The sequence below is a fragment of the Sarcophilus harrisii genome, chromosome 3 (assembly GCF_902635505.1).
Source record: "Sarcophilus harrisii chromosome 3, mSarHar1.11, whole genome shotgun sequence".
NCBI lineage: Eukaryota > Metazoa > Chordata > Mammalia > Dasyuromorphia > Dasyuridae > Sarcophilus > Sarcophilus harrisii.
The window spans coordinates 190,409,417-190,429,520 of NC_045428.1; the positions used below are offsets into that span (position 1 = coordinate 190,409,417).

At 34.4% G+C, this 20,104-nt stretch overlaps 1 protein-coding gene across 4 annotated transcripts in view; it reads right to left on the reverse strand.

Moving 5' to 3' along the window:
- EPHA6 (EPH receptor A6) overlaps positions 1-20,104 on the reverse strand; it is a 745,715-nt gene that overhangs the window by 251,907 nt on the left and 473,704 nt on the right. For all 4 annotated transcript variants that reach the window (XM_031958889.1, XM_031958890.1, XM_031958891.1 and 1 more), the window contains exon 12: positions 19,375-19,560. In XM_031958889.1, coding sequence (XP_031814749.1) covers positions 19,375-19,560 — 186 coding nt within the window. The remainder of the gene's footprint in view (positions 1-19,374; positions 19,561-20,104) is intronic.

Here is a 20,104-nt window from a genome sequence, read left to right on the forward strand (position 1 = left end):
AGCCCTTGATCTGAATCTTGAAGAAAGCTAGAGATTCTAAAAGTCATAGATGAAAATGAATATATTTTAGGCATTAGGACTGTGCAAAGGAATGGGGGTGGAATGTCATGCCTACATAACTTGTAGTAAACAAATTTGTCCTGAAATGAAGATTTCATGAAAGAGAAAAATATGAAATATCTGGAAATATATATAAGTGGTCTCTATAGAGCAGTAATATCAAGCTCCAGAAGAAACAGATCCCTGAGGACCACATGTTGACTTAGAAAACCATAAATTAATATTATCTATTGTGTTTAATTTATTTAAGAAACATATTTTCTAATTACATTTTAATTGTGTTTTACTTTACTAGGGAGTTTTGCTGCTGCTGCATGGGAACAATAGTTCGATGCCTTTGTTGGGGAGAAACACATATTAGGAGTTCTGAAAGATATCTTTAGAGGAACATTCTGGAAGATGTTAAATTCCAACATGATAAGATAATTTTTAATCTAGGGATATATATCAGGTAGCAAATGAAAGCCAATGACCTTTTTTGAGGAAGGGAACAAAATGACCAGACCTTTATATTTGAGAGATTATTTTGGAAGATATGAGAAAGATAGGTTAGAGAAGGGAAAGATTAGAAACTGGGAAATCATTTAGAAGGCAAGATGTCTGACAAGGTACCTGAAATATAATAATAACCTTGTGAGTAGAAAGAGTCCATTACAAATCAACAGTTGCATCACCTTAGTAGGTTAAGTGATCTGTATAGATAGAGATCAAAATTAGGATCTGAGAAATGGCATTTGGACTTCATATTGTGAGTTTATTGGTAACTTCAGAAAAAGGAATTTCAGTGCTGTTATCTGCATCTTTATCTAGATAACTCCTAAATCTACTTATCAGTCTCAATTTCTTTCTTGAGCTCTAGAATCACTTTTCTAATTGACTACTGAAAATCTTTACTTGGATATAATGCTGCCACTTCATTCTTAACATATCTAAAATTTAATTCAAAATTGTATCTTTCCTACCAAACTTTCTTTTTTTTCTATTGATAGCATCACAATTCCTCATAAGTACCTAGGTTCATATCCAATCTCTTTGAATTTTCTCTGTCTCTTTCTCCACAGTCAAATAATTATTAAGTTTTTGATATTCTACACATGTAATGTCTCTATCACTTATCTTTCTAGCTATATTTACATCAGTATAATTGAAACTCTTGTCACCCTTTATCTGAGGTTAAGCTTCTTATATCTCCTGTCTCCAAAAACATTTTTTATACATCATGGTCATGAAAGTGGTTTTCCTAATGTTTGATTCATATCATGTTACTCTCCTTGCTCAAAAAATCTTCAGTGACTCATTGTAAAAAGAGAAAATTCAGATTTCCTAGTTTGCCATTTAAAGTCCTTCATAATCTCTTTTCAACTTACCTTTCCAGTCTTATTTAACCTTATTATCTTTCAAACAGAACTTATTCCAGCCAAACAAAAATCAAATAGATTCTTCAAATTCAAGGATACAGAAATATTACCTATGGAGAGAAGAAAGGACTTTTTCCTCAGTGACTAGAAAAAAAGAAAAAGATAAGTGAACATGTAGCTAGCTTTTTGAGGTATGAAAGAGGGAAGAGGAATTAACTTAACATGGAAGGCCTTGATTTTTTTTTAGTAAAGTACAAGGTAAAATTATAAACCAGGTGGTGGTATTGGTGGTGGTGGTGGTCAAGAATGGAATTTCATCAGAAGAAGAAAATTTGGAATGGGCATTGTGGGGAACGATACAGAATAATTCAGGAAAGAATAAAAGGATTGCAAAAGCAGTGAGAGCCATATTAAGATTGAATGACATGTATTTATAGAGAAACAATTTAGCACAGTTGGGTAACTTTGTTCTAAACAATAGTCACTAGTACAAGATTAGGGCTAGGAGAAGTCAGGTAGATCATGGGGGTGATGTAGAGTTAAAGATTGTTAGGCAGGGTAAAGAGTAAAAAGGAGTAAAATATTAAAGGATAGCAATCTGTTCATAAATGAATTGGTTGGATATGAGGTTAAGACTGGAAGAGCCAATTAGGACTAATTACACTTGCTGCAAAAAATAATTGAGGAAACTCCGAGGGCAGTCTGACCACAGGAACAGTCATACTGATAGAAGTAACTATGAATCTTGCTTCTATAGAAGTAGTAGGGATTGTGAAGGAGCACAGATGACTCCACAGAAGCAGAGACATAGAAAAAAAGATAATCCATTTGTTAAGCACTTTGACTGTGACAAGTAATAAGAATGTACATAACAGCAAAAAACCAGTTCTCTACCTGCAAAGAGCAGAAGAAAATATATAAAAACCATAATAAAAAGACTAGGGTGAAGAAGGAAAGTGGAAAAGAAGGAAAATACTTGGCCAAGGCCAGTAAAAAAAAGTAGAAAATTTGTGAGAATCAGGAATGAAGCCAAAAGTGATGCAGGAGCAGAGACATCTTTGGAATGAAAAAGTTAATTGCAGAAGATGAAATAGATTGAGGAATCATGAGTTTAAAGGCATGAGGATTGAGGAAACCTCTTAGATAGGGACCAGAATGTTTTCTATCATAATTAAATGATAAGGGAGGAAGCTCCAATTACTCCATACTATTTATGGTTCTAAAAATTGGAAAGGGAGAAAGGTGAAGGCAGGACAGGGGTAAAGAATTCGCAGAGGAGGAAGGGATAGAGTGATTGTAAATCACAGTGAGTATGTAATAGTTTTAGGACTGGGAGGCAGAAACATGGAATGACCAGCTATTATCTTCCTCCATCTTTTCTAAAACTTGACTGGTTCTTCCAATTCACAAATTCTATTTCGTATCCCTCCTTTGCTCTTATCTCATCCTATCCTGTGTCATACATCACACATGTCATCTCTTTCCCAACAGAAAAGAAGTTCCTTGGGGGCAAGAACTTATACAAGTTTTCATCTTTGCATCCCCACCACTTAGAACAGAGGCTCACACATAGTAGGTACTTAAGAATCCTTATTGAAATTTATTCACTTCACTCTTAACTGTGGCAATAAGAATTCACATCAAGAGAGTTCAGTAATAAGTTTGAAGAATACTTTGCAGATTTTTCAAATGCTTTGTATAGTCATCTCAGCCTTGAAAACTTATTACATGGTGACTTGAACCCCAAAGTTTTACCAGAAATCAGTGACTATGTTACAGACTAAAAGATTTCAGAGTTCTCAAATTAGAATGATCATCTTATTATTCAAGAAGGTTACTGAAAGAATAACAGTAAAATTAAATCAGAAAAGAGAACAGCTAAGTGAGTAAGGTCTGAAGTAAAAGAAGCATTCGTCAGAAAAGCAGGCTGTTTGTTGATCCAAGAAAGCTTCTATTTCAGATAAATTGCCCAGATAAAAAAGAATAAACTTGCACATTTACTTAAAAGGCTGACTAAAGGATAAGAGTAAAACTGGATTATAATAACCTCCTAGTTTTATCAAATGAAAGAATGGAAGCAATTTTATGGTGGAAAATAGCATACAAAAACTTGCAATTTGGGTTTTGATTCCCAAAATCCATTTGCATGTGTCACTGGCCTTTTATTTTACACAGTGACATTGATGTTTATAAATGCTGCAGGTTTGGCCATTTGTCTTTGGTGACTTGTCCATTTCTTAGTAAGTACTTTGTGTTCAATCTCAATTGTGTTCAATCTCTGTATTAATTTTCTGCTTAATACAGAACATAAGAAAAGAGACAATGAGCTAACAGAAGGTTTAGGAAGCTTGAATGGGTAAGGGCAGTTATCAAATACTTGCAGTCAGAATTTCCTTTTGACTTATGGGAGTTTGATTTATTACCTAGATGTAACTTGTGTCCTCTGAAGGTTAAATCATAATGAAATAATATGGGAAAAGTGGCATTTGCAATGATAGCTCAGTAGCAAGGTCACAGAGATAGTGACTTTTCTAAAGATCCAACAGTTTTTAGCTTGCAAGTTGCCTTCAGAAATATATCAAATATCACATAAATTTTGGAGAAATATCTTCAGTCTTGGAATTATAGCAAATGAGAAAGATATTAACTTTTTGATTTGTTTGGGAGTAATTTCTTATCAATCCTTTATTTTATTTTATTTCTTTATTATTTAGCATCTATTTCTTTTCTGTTCTCACAGGGATCAGTGTAACTTAGGCTGTCATTAACTTTCTAAGAAAAACACTTTGTAAATTGCAAAGGGTTACACAAATATAAAATATTATTACTTTCCTGCTGGATTCTTGCAATAGTACATGAATTATCCTCCTGGCTCCCAGTTTTTTTTTTTTTTAACTTAGTCAGGGCGTTGGGAAAATTCCCAGTATGATCACTCCCTCCACTAATTCAGATTGCAAACCAATCTTATCTTAGTAGATAAATCCCAGAGAATATCATAAAATATGGTTATTTCTTGCATTTTTGAACCTAGCTCTTCCTAAAGTTCAGCATTTTACAATGCCAAATCATATTATCTCTGGACATCCTATAATACATAAAATTCAATGTATAATTTGTTTAGTTCTTAATGGTCAAAAGTACGTAGTATACATTTATAGCACTACTTAAAGCTATCCCATTAATTGGAGGATTAAGTACAAATTCCTTTATTTGGCATGTAAGGACTTCTGCAATTTGATATTACTTTTTCAAGTTAACACACATTTTGTACTTAAAACTTTTCATTATTTTGCCCCTTCATCCTCCTTCTCCTCCTCTTCCTCCTTCTCCTCCTCCTTCTCTAATTCTTCTTTCTTCATCATCTTCTCCTTCCTTTCTCCCTCCCTCCCTCCCTCCCTCCCTTCCTTCCTTCCTTCCTTCCTTCCTTCCTTCCTTCCTTCCTTCCTTCCTTCCTTCCTTCCTCCTTCCTCTCCTTCCTTCCTCCATACCTCCCTCCCTTCCTCCTTCCTCCCTCCTCTCCTCCCTCCCTCCTCTCTTTCCTCCCTCCTCTCCTCTTTTCCTTCCTTCCTTCCCTCCTTCCGCCCTTTCCTCTTCCCTCCTCCCTTCCTCCCCTCTTACCTCCATCCCTTCCTTCCCTCCTTTCCTCCTTCCTTCCTCCCTCCCTTCCCCGCTTCCTTCCTTCCTTCCTTTTTCTTCTTCACCTTTCCAGTCTTTTTATACTTATTGCCATCTACATATTCTTTGACACAGCCATACTGTCTTGCTTTCTGTTGCAAGCTAAATTCTATATTCCATTTCTGGGCTTTTTGAACTGCCTGTTTCCCTATGCTAGAATGTTGTTCCTGCTCATCTTTCTCTCTTAGAATCCCTGGTAATCCTATGACATAAGATCAAATCAATTTGCAAAAGAACTTTCTTTGTCCTTCTCAGATTCAAGTATTAAATAACAAAGAAACAGATTCATATATATATATATATATATATAGTATTTCATTACCACTTGTGCTAAAGTATCAAAGTTAATATTATATAGTAAGCTGTTTTGAGAAACTAAGTTTCTCAATTAATTTCCTCAATTCCTCAATTAAGTTGTTAAATAATTACTCCAATGCACATTTCTCATATTAAATTTTTAATTTCATCAGAACAATAGACCTATCAACTAGAGATAGTTTGTAATTTTTCATTACTATTTGTACTTAAACATTGAAAGGATACATCAAATTAGCATTATGTAGTAAACTGTTTTGAGAAACTTTTTTCTCTCAATTGTTAAGTTGATAAATAATCACTCAAACACATCTCTCTATTCTTTTAAAAGTTGTATTCATGTCTCAGGATTATCATTCTCTAATATAATTTTTATTAATAGAACCATAAATATGCAAAAATAGAGGATACTTTTTCATCAGTGTAATTTTTCTTGACTTAATAGTACCTTCCTTGTGAAACAATCATCTCTAATAATTATTTTATTTTCTTGCTGTTCTTTAAAGCTCAGATTTAGGTACCTCTGTGTGTGTGTGTGTGTGTGTGTGTGTGTGTGTATGTGTGTGTGTGTGTGTGTGTGTGTATGTGTGTGTGTTTAGTTGATCTGTCCAAGAGCTGGATGAATTGAAGTAGTCTCATTTTTATGAGTTATGGGTTAAGAGGCCCCTTAGGAGTCAAAACTGGGCCTTTATTACTTTCTACTGTATACCTCTTTCCCCTTGGTAAATGGATTAGATATGAGGGATATCATCTCTATGCTGATGCTATTCCCCTCTATCTTTCATTCCCTACTTTCTTTTTTCTTTGACATTTGGTCTCCTATTATTCAATGCTTAGCTACCAAATACTAGAGATATTAGTTCTTCATGTTGAACAAATATAAAACTATGGCTCTTTTCCTGACCTCTGAAGATTCCCCTAAGTATTCTCAAAGGATTTAGTGGCTGGTAACAATTGTTTTAGATTTAACATTGGCTTCAGAAGCCTTTGAAGAGCTTACTCAAAATCCCTACATTAACAACAGTTATCAAGAATACTATAACTGTTTTCCTTTTGCTTCTTTTGTTGGGACCTATTCTATTATTTATGAGGTTCCATCATTTATGGATTATTTATCCTTAGGAGAAAAATTTTGGAAGCCCTTTTCAAATATGACTTTTATAACATTGCTATTAGCATTCAATCATAGTCATATAGCTTTTGTGTATTTAATGTTTCTGAATAAATCAATTTTGAACTCAGTCAATATTTTTTAATTTCTTCTTCATTATTATTTGTTGAAAGACTATTGAATATGCAACTCTTCTTTTTTTTCATTTCTTAGTATAGTGTCTGAGACATAGTAGGCACTAACAAAATTCTTGCTAATTAATTTTTGTTCCTAGTCTGATTTCTTCCTTTTACAAATATGCTCTAAAGTAATATTTCTGAATTTATTAGTCAATCAATAAGCTTTTAGAAAATAATATTATTCCCATTTAAATCTTGCATGACACTCTGATTTCCCAATGCATTCCTATGTACTATATAGTACTATGTGTACTATAGTTTATTATGTACTATATATGTGCTACTATAAATTAACTATGTGGGCAGTGAGCTGGTATAGTATATTAAGTGTCAGGTCTGGAGACATAAAGACTGGTCTTTTCCAGTTTGAATCTGGGTTCAGACACTTGTTTATTTGATCCTGGGCAAGTCATTTAACTGTATTTGCCTGTGTTTCCTCATCTATAAAATGAACTGAGGAAGGAAACATCGAATCCCTACAGTATCTTTACCAAGAAAATCTTAAATGGAATCGCAAACAATCAGACATGACTGAAAATGCCTTTAATGTACTATGTAGATTACATATTGGTATTTGTTTTCCCATTATATTCTGTTGGAATCCTAGTGTCAACTCAACTTGAAACAAGGTGAAAACTCAAGGGTGATGTCAGAATCCTGGTGTTAACTCAATAGAATTGATACAGTGCTTATTGGTTCACACCTTAGAGCCAATCCTTACAAGGTGATAAGTTGCTAATACTGATGGAAACAATGCTTGTGTTCATACCTTTAGAGAGCTCATAAGTATCTAAGTACTCAATGGAGTTCACACATTTGGGAGAGTTCAGGGTTTAGAAATAAACACTGAATTCACACCTCCCTTAGGGCCAGAGAGCACTCTGGGAGATAACCCAGAATCCCTCTCCCTCCAGAAGGCAGAGTTAACCTTTGGGAGATCACATATATACAGGGAGCTCTTGGAGCTTGGAGTTAGTTACTTGAGAGAGTTTCTTGAGAGAGGTTTTACTTGGGAGCATTCCCAGGAGTCGGAGAGGAGTACTCTGCAAGAAAGCCTACAAGCCCTATCTTCGAGGCAAAAGAGATTCATCCTATCTTCTACCTTGGTTCTGGCTGGAGTCAGAGGGACAAACCTTTGGATTTGGAGACGATTGGGCGGAGCTCTTAGAACCAGGCAGAGAGATAGGCCTGAGCTAACTGGGCTATATTGAAGGACACAATAAAACATCTAAACGTTTATCACCTGGCTGTGTTTTGGAAAAAGAACACCACAATATTCATTATGTATACAGATATCTACATATTTATATATGTAGGTAATATTTATTATTTGTCTGTATGATGTCCTATTAAATAGGAAGCTCGATAAATCAGGGAATAAACATTTTTAAAGCACTTTCTATGTGGCAGGCATTGTGTCATACATAGTTGAAATACTTCCTGTCCTCAAGGAATTGACTTTCTACTAGGGAAATGTCCACATATAAGCATATACAAAATAAATGCAATATATTTTGTGGGTCCTCTAGAACAACTTCTAAGTTGGGAAGAATTAAAAAAGGCTTCATAGAGTAAGTAGTAAGTGTGTTTAATGCTGAAGGAAAATAGGAATTCTATGAAGCAGAAGGGAGGAAAAAGTGCATTCTAGGCTGAAGAACAGTCTGAGTAAAGACCTGGAAATGGGAAACTGAATGTGTTGCATGGAGAACAGTAAAATGAGGTAGTAGCAGTGTGTTGTAGAATGTGTAAATAACATGAAAATGTGTTAAATCCTTTACATGTTAATCAGAGGAGATAGCAGTTGATACTAGAGGTAATAGAGAGTCTTTGAAGTTTATATTATAAGACATCTCTGTTAAGCATATCACTTTGGCAACTAGATGGAATCTGTCTTGGAGTGGGAGAGAATAAATATAGGGAGTCTAATTAAATAGCAATTATAAAGGTGAGATGGGATGAGGCCTGATAGGATAAAGGTTATAGCAGAAATAAGGAGGTAGGAGAGGTATAATGTAGAAAGAGTCAGCAAAATACTACATCTCATTGGATATGAAGGGGAGGATTTCTTGAAAGTTACAAAATTGCTTTGTAAACATTTTCATTATTTTTAAAGCTTCCCACTTATAGCACTAGTGTGTTCCTGTCTACCACTCAGCAAGTTTTGATTCCCATGCAAATGGAATATTTTTGGCATATAGTCCTATATATATATATATATATATATATATGTGTGTGTGTGTGTGTGTGTATATGTGTGTTCATGTATGCGTGTATAAGTGTGTATATACATGCACTCATAAACATACATATATGTGCATATGTATATATACCCAGACATACATACACACAGATATATCAGGGCACAGTGGCAAATCACCTATACTTTCTGCTATTAGAGAGACTGAGGCTGATGAATTATTTGAAGTGAGATGTTTTGAGTGCAATAGAGTTAAATCTGATTTGAGTATTTAAGTCTGATATCAATATAGTGAACTCCTAGAGAGTTTGGTGGTAGAGGAACCAGGTTGCCTAAAAAGGGAAGAAGCAGCCCAAGATAGAAATGGAATAGGATAGTTTTCATAATAATCTACAAAGGGATAGAACCAAGAAAGGTAGATGAGCTTATAACCTGAGCAAGATAAAGAGACTCAGTTTCAAAACAACAACAATAACAATAGCAGTAGCTGAAGCCGCAGCAGCAGCAGCAGCAGCAGCAGAACAATGATGATGGCAGCAGCAACAGCAATGTGCCATACTTTGTAATATTATTATTTGCTCCCCAAGATCAACTCAGCAGTGATTACCCTAGTTGTTCATTCTGAGAAGTATGGGAAAATAGGTAGAGTACTCTTGGTCTTCAAGTCAGGAAATCCTGCCTCTGATACAGACTGGCTGTGTGATTGTTGTCACTTAACTCCTCTATTTTCTAAGACTACATATTATAATCAGTACTAATGAAAAGAGTTTACATATCGAGAGGCCCCAATCCATTCATTCTGCATTCGAACTTATTAAAGACAGATTCCTTTTTATTTTAGAAATGGCATGGTAAAATAAATTATTTTGTTTCAGTTTGCTATAGCTCATTAAGAACCCATATTTTCTTTTTGGTTTTAAGTTGAATAAATCATTTGAACAAATAATTAGCACTTATTTTGTTAAGACAGTGTATAAGGAAAATGTTAAAATATGCAACGTATAAAATTAGTGATTTACAATGCTCCTGGAAAATAAATATGAGCTGTTTTCCATTTATTTGCGTGTGAGCTCATTTCTACCAGCTCCCGAAATCCATTCTTTAGGTTAAGTGTCTACTAATCTGCAAAAAGACACCAAGAAAGAACATTGTTTGAATCTTGTAGTTATTGCTATTTAAATCTAGGCCAAGAGATCCCATAAGCCTAACTATAGCCAGAATTTGGGAGAGGTATCAGTGGACTAACAGGGTTTTTAAAAATCATTCCTTCTTTTTTGAAAAGCAGAATGTAGAAAGAATAAATTGTATCCCAGTGCAATTAAAATGCCACAGGAGAAATGGAGTATTAGATTATACATGAAAGGTGTTATTGCAATCCTGTTTTTATACAATTTATGTACAGTATATTAATTGTTGCTAACCTTCTGCATGACCTAAGACAAAATGCTTAATTGAGTGCTGGATCTGGTCTTCCCATCAATAAAATTAGGCAGATTTAATTTTACATTCCATTGCAAGTGATAGCAGTTTAGTGATCTGAAACTTACTCAAAATATTGGGTGACAGATATAGTAAGTATAAGTTTAATCTTCAGGGAAATACTAACTTTCCTATATTTGGTGGCACAAACTAAGCAGGGCTACACTGGGCCAATTAAATCGCATAGCGGAAAATATTTTACTTCAGACATTGCTTTACCTCTCTCCTCTCAGCAGTCCCTTTCTATCCCCAAAGTACCTTTTTTTTTCCTATTCTCCCATACCATCTTGAGTCTAAAGGCTGTCCTATGTTTTGTAGGTGAGGACAGAAGTATCCTGAAATTTCTTAGTGGAATTTGAGCTGTATTAAGGAAATTTTCCAGAAGGGGGCAAACTTGTGAATTGAGAAGTCAGTTTTTGCTTCAAGCCCTGTGCTGTGTATTGCTTATGTAATCTTAGACAAGTCACTCAAAAAGACGAGTTGCAGAGAGTTGCTGATCTTTGTTTTTGTCTTTTTTTTTTGATTGAAGGAATTTCCTTAGCAGTAATTCCCTAAAACAAGGAAATCACTGGTTCAATTTTGTTTTCTTGTAAAGAAAACTCACAAAGCAATTCAAGGATGTGTGGGAAGAGACTTTTGGGATTCTCTAACTCAACCCCTTTGTTTTATGGATGAGGAAAGGAGAGGAATTAAAACCTAGAGAAATAAAGAGGTAGAACGCAGATAGTACTTCAAAATGAGCAGATTTTCTACTGTACTACATATGTTGCCTCTCAGTCTTGATATTGAACCTAATTTCAGGAAGTCAAAATTTGGTTCTTATTTGCATGCTATGGTTGTATGCATAGGAAATCCTCTATAGTTGGCACATTGCAGGAGTTTGCTGCATAATTACTTCTGGATTTTCTATACAAAATGAAATACAGTGATCTCTGTAAGAGGTAGCCATGCCAAAGTGAAAGCTGAACTTATTTCAAGGGAATCATTTCATTACCAGGTTGAAGAAGAGAGAAAAGCTTAATGCTTTAATCTTAGGGCTAAGAATCATAAAGTAGTCATTTTGTCTGAAAGAAAAAAGCAAAAGAATTCACTGATGTCTGAGGCTGACATTTGTGATGAGTAGAAAAGATACAATCCTCTAGATTGCAATAAATTAACATCAGTATGTATCTTCTTCTAAATTGGGAACAGAAAAACAAGGCATTTCAAGTTCTTTTCTAGCAGGACACAGTACTATACAGCATATAAAAACTCAAATGTGACTCCTTTGAATAAATCTATAAATTTCCTGACTTTAGACAACTAGAATGAAAGTCACTACTCTGCTTATGTCATCTCTACTAAATAAGAAACTTACTCAATTTCTAAATTGTGCATTTGGAATTATATGGTATATTCCCTCTTCCTATCCTGGTCTAGAAATATCAGTCCTGTTACACAGAAATATAAACTTTGGATAGCTAGGTGGTGCATGGGCAGCTAGCTGGCACAGTGGATAGAATACAGCATCTGAAGTTAGGAAGACAACTTCCTCAGTTCAAATCTGACTAGTCATGTGACCTCTTTGCCTCTGTTTCCTCATCTGGAAAGTGAGCTAAGGAAGGAAAGGCAAACCACTGCAGTATCTTTGCCAAGAAAACTCCAAATGGAGCCATGAAGAGTTGGATACAACTAAAGTGACAGAATTACCCACAAAAAACTTTATGAAGGAACCTTAAAATCATATGGTTCAAAGCTTTCATTATGTAGGTGAAATGAAGACTCAGAGAGGTTTAGGAAATTGTCCAAGTTTATAAAGTGACAAAACTGAAATTTAAACCCAAAGTTGCCCATAAACAAGTAACTGGTGCTACTAGTACTACAACTACTGCTACTACTAAAACTACTATTATTAACAGTTGTCATAACAGGAGTGGGTCACTCAATTTGGTCACTCAATATAGCTTATTATGCCATATCTTGATTTTTCATAATGGTTTAATAAGGAAGACAAGGCATGTACTATATTATTATACCAATTCTGCAGATAGATATGAGATTCATATGAACTAAATGAAAAAATTATCATGCTATTAAGTAGCAGAGATGGAACTCTATAGTTTTCTGATTTCTTGGAATGTCACATTGCCTTCTATGTACACCCCTTCTACTTTACTTGGTGAGAATCAGGTCCCATATTTTTAATTATCATCTCTATGCAATTGACTCAGATTATATATCCAGCCTTAGTCTCTCCTGAGCTCCAGTCTTTTTTCATCAATTGCCTAATGTAATTTAAAAGTGGAAGTCCCATAGACATCTCAAAATAAACTTGTCATAAGAGAACTCATTCTTTGTGGAGGTCTTTCTGGAGGCAGCCTTAGTCTCAGTTGAAATAAATAATTACTCCAAAGTTGCAGCCAGCTGGTAAAAATGCAAACGTTTATTTCTCCTTCCAAAATAGCCCCTTTAGTTGAGGCCTATCTCTCTGCCTGGCTCTAAGAGATCTTGCAGCTTTGTCCTTGGCTTCTGCCTCTGCTTTCTTCAGCCTCCAGCCAGAACCAAGGTAGAAGATGCAATGAATCTCTCTGTACCTCCAGTCAGTTCCACCAGAAGAAGTAACTTCAAGCTTCAAAAGCTCCCTATATTTATGTGATCTCCCAAAGGTTAACTCCACCTTCTGGAGGGAGAGGGATTCTGGGTTATCTCCCAGAGTGCTCTGTGGTCCTAAGGAAGGTGTGAATTCAGATATCTCTTTCTAGACCCTGAATCTCCCAAACTGTGAACTCCATTGAGTCTTAGAGCTCTCTAAAGGTGTGAACACAAACATTGTTTCCATCAGTTGTACTTAGTACCTAGTTCAAGTTCTGGCCCAAAATATCTTCTTCTAAGATCAAATCAACCCAATGTCTTTAACACTTTGTAAAGAAATGTCTTAACACTTTGTAAAGATTCCAACAATTCTTTTTATGGAACCCACTTTTCTTTCAAACTTTGCCATCACTGTTTAGGACAACACCATTTCTCCAGTTATCTAGGTTCTCAATCTTGGTGTCATTCTTAATTACTCACTCTCACTTGCTCTACATATCCAGTCAATTTCCAAATCTTGCCATTTCTATTTTTTCAATATCTCTTCCATCCATCTCCCTTTTCCACATCATCCCTTATCCATTCTTCCCTGGATTAGTGAAGTAATTTCCTAACTGGTCTTCCAGCCCAATATCTCTCTGTTCTAATCCATACACCACATAGATATTAAAGTGATATCCCTAAAATCCTAATTTTTCTAAAGTTGGATACTGTAGTCTTCTCACTCAATAAACTTCAGTGGCTCCATATTACCTCTAATGTCAGATATGATACCCTAGGTTTGGCATTTGAATCTCTGCATGATAATCATGTCCCCATTTTTCAATTCCTTTTTAGACAGTAGTTTCAGAAGAGTTTGTAATTTATTCTAGAAGCATTTGGGAGGTATTAGAAGTTCTTGAGTAGAAAACTGATACAGTTATTCATCTGCTTTAGGAACTTGCTAGTTATAATAAACTTAGAGTGGAGCAGGGGAGTGTGGAGACAGGAAAACCAGTATTTGAATATCTAGGGGTTATTTCAATATCTAAGTAAACATGATAGAAAGAAGGACCACAGGTGCAAGAAAAATATTGTGGAGATAGAATAAATAAAACCTTCCAATGCATCGAAAATGTGAAGTGAAGACAGAGAAGAATTAAAGATGATTGCAAGATTTTAAAGCTGGATGATTGGTGTTAACATCAGTAGAAATATGGAAGTAATGAGCTCTCTATCACACAAATTGGGTTTGAGATAACTGCAAGACATTCTTATTAGAAATGTCCAGTAGGCATTTGGTAATATGGGACTGGAGCTCAATGCTTACAACTTTTGATGCTATAAAATAAAAAGCATGGTCATAATCAGTCAGTCATATCAAGGTAAGTTTGCTAGAAGAGATAGTATTTCAATTGGGTTTGAAAGGAAAAATAATTCAAATGGTGGGAAGAAATTGTGTGCAGAAGACCTGAGTTCAAATCCATGCTTAGATTTTTGTATGATTCTGGGAAAGTAGCTTAACATTTGTTTTAATCAGTTTCCTCATCTTTCATGAAGATATCAATAGCACCTGTTTCCCAGAGGTTTTGTGAGAATTAAATGAGATAAAATTTGTAATTTACTTCCACGACATCTGTCATGTAGTGGGTACTATATATGTTAGCCATCACTGTGATGGTGTTAAGGATAACGCAGGGTAATAATGTGAAACAAATTTAAAGAAAAAGGATGATGCTGAGTTGTAATGGACTTTAAATGTTAAATGAGTTTGAACTTTGCTCAGCAGGCAAAGGAAGCTGTTGATTTTTGAATAGTGTGAATAATCAGAGATCTGTGACTATTTAATAACTATTTTATTATTAAGGTTGGTATGAAGAAGAGAGTAGAGATGGTACAATTTATTTAAAAATAGTATAATAGTTGAGCTCAATGATAATGAGTATTTGCTTTGGGATAGTGGTCAGTGGGAAAAGAAAGATGTTTCAGAGATGGAACCATAGAAGCTGATAATGAAATTAGGTGAGAGGATTGTAGGATCAAAGATAACTCCAAGTTTGCAAACATGAGACAAAATGAATGAAATGACTATACTACACATAGAAATAGCAAAGAAAGAATGAGGAATTGAATTTGAGAAAAGATAAATGGCTTTGGAATATGAATTTTAATTGAATAGTTAATGCAATATCCATTTGGAGATAGGATATTATTCTATATCTTCTTTATCTTGGCTTCAGAAACAAACAAAAAGGCACATACATTATTTTCTTTTTCACTACTTTTTCCTCTATTGAGCCATAATACAGGTTTCCCCACCCCCAAAGTCTTCTCACTTTCTTTTGTCATTTTCTTGAATTTTCTTTTCTCTCTGTACCACCGCATGATGCCACTTTAAGGTGGAATATTTCTTGTTATTTCACAACATACTAACACTGAATGGTGAGAAATTACTTCAAAGAGAAGTTTTGAAAAAATATTGAGGCTATATAGCCAAGAAAGCACGAGAGTTATTGATCATCATGTTTTGGCAACTATAAAAAGAAAGCAAAAACAATGGGACAGTGACTGATTGGTAGGAAGGAGAATTTAACAAATTCTGTCCTTAAAGTCTTACCTTCCTTGATTCTCTTCCTGTCTCTTCACATCTTCTCAGGGGAAAAAAATTACTTACATTTCTACTCACTTATGATTACATTTATTCAAATTAATATAGATGATTCTGTTTATTTAATAGCTCTATTTATAAAATATTCACATGTAAATTTGTTTTCATTTTTAAAATACAGAATATCCATTAAATAAAGGATCATTCTTAAATTTAATGTTTGCTAACCTGATTTTCATAGGTGGAATGAACTTAAAATAAATGTGAATGCTTACACACAAACACATAATCTTGTCACTTTGTAGAATATTCAAAGGAATATCCACAGACATTTCTCTCTCTCTCTCTCTCTCTCTCTCTCTCTCTCTCTCTCCTCTTTCCTCCCCTCCCCTCCCCCCTCCCCTCCCCTTCGCTCCCTTCCCCTCTCCTATCCTTCTCTCTCTCTCTCTCTCTCTCTCTCTCTCTCTCTCTCTCTCTCTCTCGTTCTCACTCACTTTCTCATCTACCAAACATCCCTTTATCTGTAAAGGAGCTATGGAAAAATGTGCACAAGATTTGTAAATCACTAAAAAGCATGAGTGGGCTTTAATATAATCCAATGGGAATTCCCATTTTGATGAGATCACAGATCAATTAAAATATAGAAATGTGTTTAAATCTTAAAAGTATGCATTACATTTTATACCAGTTTCTCTTCCATTCAATCATTCCATTCATTGTAAAAATGAAACAAATTGAAAATATTTCTTATTGTTGCTTCTTGATTCTCCCAACCCTGGATAACCTATTTTATTTATTTATATTCATATTTATTTATAGGGTAACCTATTTTATTTATTCTAGAGTAAAATACAAATGAGGTGGGATAATAATGGTATTATATAATCAACCAACAACCATTTATTAGGCACATACTCTGTGCCAGGTATTGTGCTACATGTTGGGTATACAAAAAGAGATTAAAGACAATTCCTGTCCTTCAGGGACTTACAATTTTGAATGACAATATGCAAATATATTCAAAACAAGATTTTACATATATATACATATATTATACATACATATGCATACATACGGATATATTTTATTTACATATACACAGACAACACACAATATACATATACACATATATGTATTTGCATATATATATGTATGTATAGTGTATACATATAGACACATATACCTATGTATGTATGTATGTATACATGTGTGCCTATTAATGGACATTTCAGAAGGAAAGAACTAGAACTAGTAGGGATTGAGGAAGACTTTCTGTGGAAGATGGAATTTTGGTTATCTTAAAAAAAACCCAGGAGAATATATAGGTAGAATTGAAGAGGGAAAGTTTTCAGCGATGGTTGACAGACTGCAAAAATTCCCAGAACCAAAATATGGAATATCTTGTTCATAGAATAGCAAAGGCCAATGTGAAAGGGAATAAAGTGTAATAAGATTTTGGAATGGTAAACAGGGCTCTGAATATCAAATAGAAGATTTTTTTTTACTAGATTCTGGATTTGATAGAGAGCCATGGAAGTTATCGAATGGGGAATGGCAGTGACATGAGAAAGTAACTTCTTCAGCAGGATTTGTAAATGGCTGGAAAAGGCAGAGAAGATGGTAGCTAAAATAGATGGTTGAAAATCTGAAGAACTTCTTAAAGTTGCTCAATCACCAAAATGCATTTAAACTTAATTTCCTGACATCAGGGCAGCTGTTGTTACCATATCTTGACAATGTCTCTTAACCTCACCTATGACATTTCCTCCTTTGCCTTCTACTCTTCCAATTTATTGCCTGCAGTGGATAGTAATGTAGCCACACTCTGCTTCCTTGAAGATTTCACCCAGTAACCTTTATTGCTTAAAGAGGGTTTGGGGGAAAATAGGGAATAGTTGCCATGACTTTAAATGACCTTCAGAAGCTTTGGGACTACTTAATTTTGGGATAGGATAATGATTGATGATTTCATAATCTGATATAATGGAAAGTAGTCCATGAAAGTAGATTCATTTGGCATATGGCCAAAAGAATTGCATGTAATTAGTACCAATGCAGCTTTAAGGTGAACATGGTAACTGCTCAGTTATTTCTCTTTTGGGTTTTCCAAGGATTAAGTGTGATGAATGAAAAATCATTTATTAAGCATTTATTAGGTATTGGATATTGTATTAAGTAAATGGCTCAAAATGTATAAGTATATACATATATAATATATATGTATAAAATATATAAGCATATACATATATAAAGTATACAAATAACAATATATTACATATAAGATATAACATAAAAACAAATAAATGGATTGTGTGTGTGTGTGTGTGTGTGTGTGTTTGTGTGTTTGTCTACACACTGGGCTAGGCCCTAGGGAAGGAGCTCCAAAGTACACAGGTGTGTTTTTGTCCATTGGGAATTCTACATTTTCAGTGAAAATTACAGTTGCTTAGCCAGTTCTTCCTATTTTAAAGTCACTTTACAATACTTAAGGACATCTAGTTGGCACAATGGATAGAGTGCTAGACATGGAGTAAGAAAGACTCATCTTACTGAGCTCAAATATGTGATCCTGGGCAAGTCACTTAATTCTGTTTGCCTCAGTTATTTTATCTATAAAATAAGTTGAAGACTGCAATAGCAAACCATTTTAGTTTTTTGTTTTTTTTTTGCCAAGAAAGTCCCAAATGGGGTTATGAAGAATTGAATATCAATGAACCAATGCAATGACCACAACAACATTCTTGAAATGATTTTTTTCAAAGAATCTTTGACACTTGTTGTGAAACATTATATTTTTTAAATTCAGAAGAGGAATTGGAGGGACCAGGGGAATGTATTTTGTTTACTGGCATGCAGTAAATCCATCATGAGTCATAGATGGCATGCACAGACTTCTGACACATAGACAAAGCTTCATGCTTTATAGAGGATTCCTATAAGAACACAGAAACTTCTCATTCTTCACTCCCCCTCAAGACTTTTTAAATGGAGATGTCACTTAACAAAAAATGAATGAGATATAAAAGAATCTTTAATGAATCTTTAATATAAATCATAATGTATTTTGTTTACAACCAAGAATGAAGAACACTGGTATGTTTACTATTTCTTAATGATTCAAGTAGAATAAAATATTTAAGAATTAAATTCTTGGAATAAATGACAAATCTTATATGTCCTAGAAAACTCATTTTAATAGAATGATCTTGATTCCAATCAAACAAAAAAAATGGGATTTTATTTTGTTAGAAAATTAAATTACTTCCTTTCATTGTATCACAACAATTCTAATTTGACTTTCTAAAGGCATTTTGGGGGCTATTATAATAAAAAAATTATCGTTGGAATTCCTTTTCATAAAAAGTACTCCAATACTATATAGCATAAACAAGATGATTATTTTTTATTGTCATGATGTTTAACATCAATAATGTACAATATTTAAATATTTTCTTCTTTTAATAGTGAGATTAAGATATTTTTTCTTTTAATAGTGAAATTTAGATAGCTTTGAAGGGAGTGAATAGCTCATACAATTGGTGTTGAGGACAGAGACCTTTATTTGGTTCACCACTTCAGTAAGTTGGAAGTGACTTATGGTTAATATCACTTCAAGGTTGTTTGATGACCTATGCAAACTAATTTATTTCTAAGGGATAGAAGTCCACTCCAAAGGAAATGTCACAGCCTAATATTCACATTCACATTGACAGTCTCAAGAAAAGGAGAATTGATTAGCAGAGTTTAGGAACTCAAGCATTCCACTAAGCATAATGGTATTATTTAATACAAACACTGACTCAGAATACAAAAAAGCTGACAAAAAATGAACAATAACTTACTTTTTGTGACAACACCTTCCAGGCGAATGATGTTTGGATGGTCAAATTGTCCCATGATACTAGCTTCTCTTAGAAAATCCCTTCTTTGCCTATCCATGTGACCACCTTTCAGAGTTTTGATGGCAACTGGGATCTCTCTTTTCCCTGGTATTTTCAAACGTCCACTGCAAACTTCTCCAAATTCACCTTGAAATAAGGACAAGAGTTTAAACACAATGTCCATATTTGAGAAGAATTGCAGTTTGAGGAGTACAAAGAAAGTACAAAGAAGTTGGAAGGCTGTCCTTTCTTATGAGTATCCTTAATTGTAGGCCTGTGTTTACCCTGGAAACCTGGTCAATTCTTTGGGGAAACACAGTTCTCAAACAATAAACAAATATTCTCCTAGAGGGAGAAAGAGGCTCAAAAATCATGTATCAAATGAGAATACTAAGTGTAGTGTCTTCTTTGCTCTCAGCCTTTAAAAAGCCCTTAGTGGAAAAGGACTTTGAGGATTCAGGCTTGGAAGTTTGGTACATCTTGCCTGACAATGGCTGCCACTCAAGATTCTGAATAGCTGTGATGACGAATCTTCTCAGCCAAGAAATTCAGATGTTGGTGCTTTCTCTGAGTGGTGATGATATATGTTGTATATTATTCGTTTGTTTGTTATAGTGTCTTTATTATTATGGCAGCCACTATGTTTGCTAATTGTGTATTTTAAGCTTTGAGTTTCTTCTTCCCTTATGTC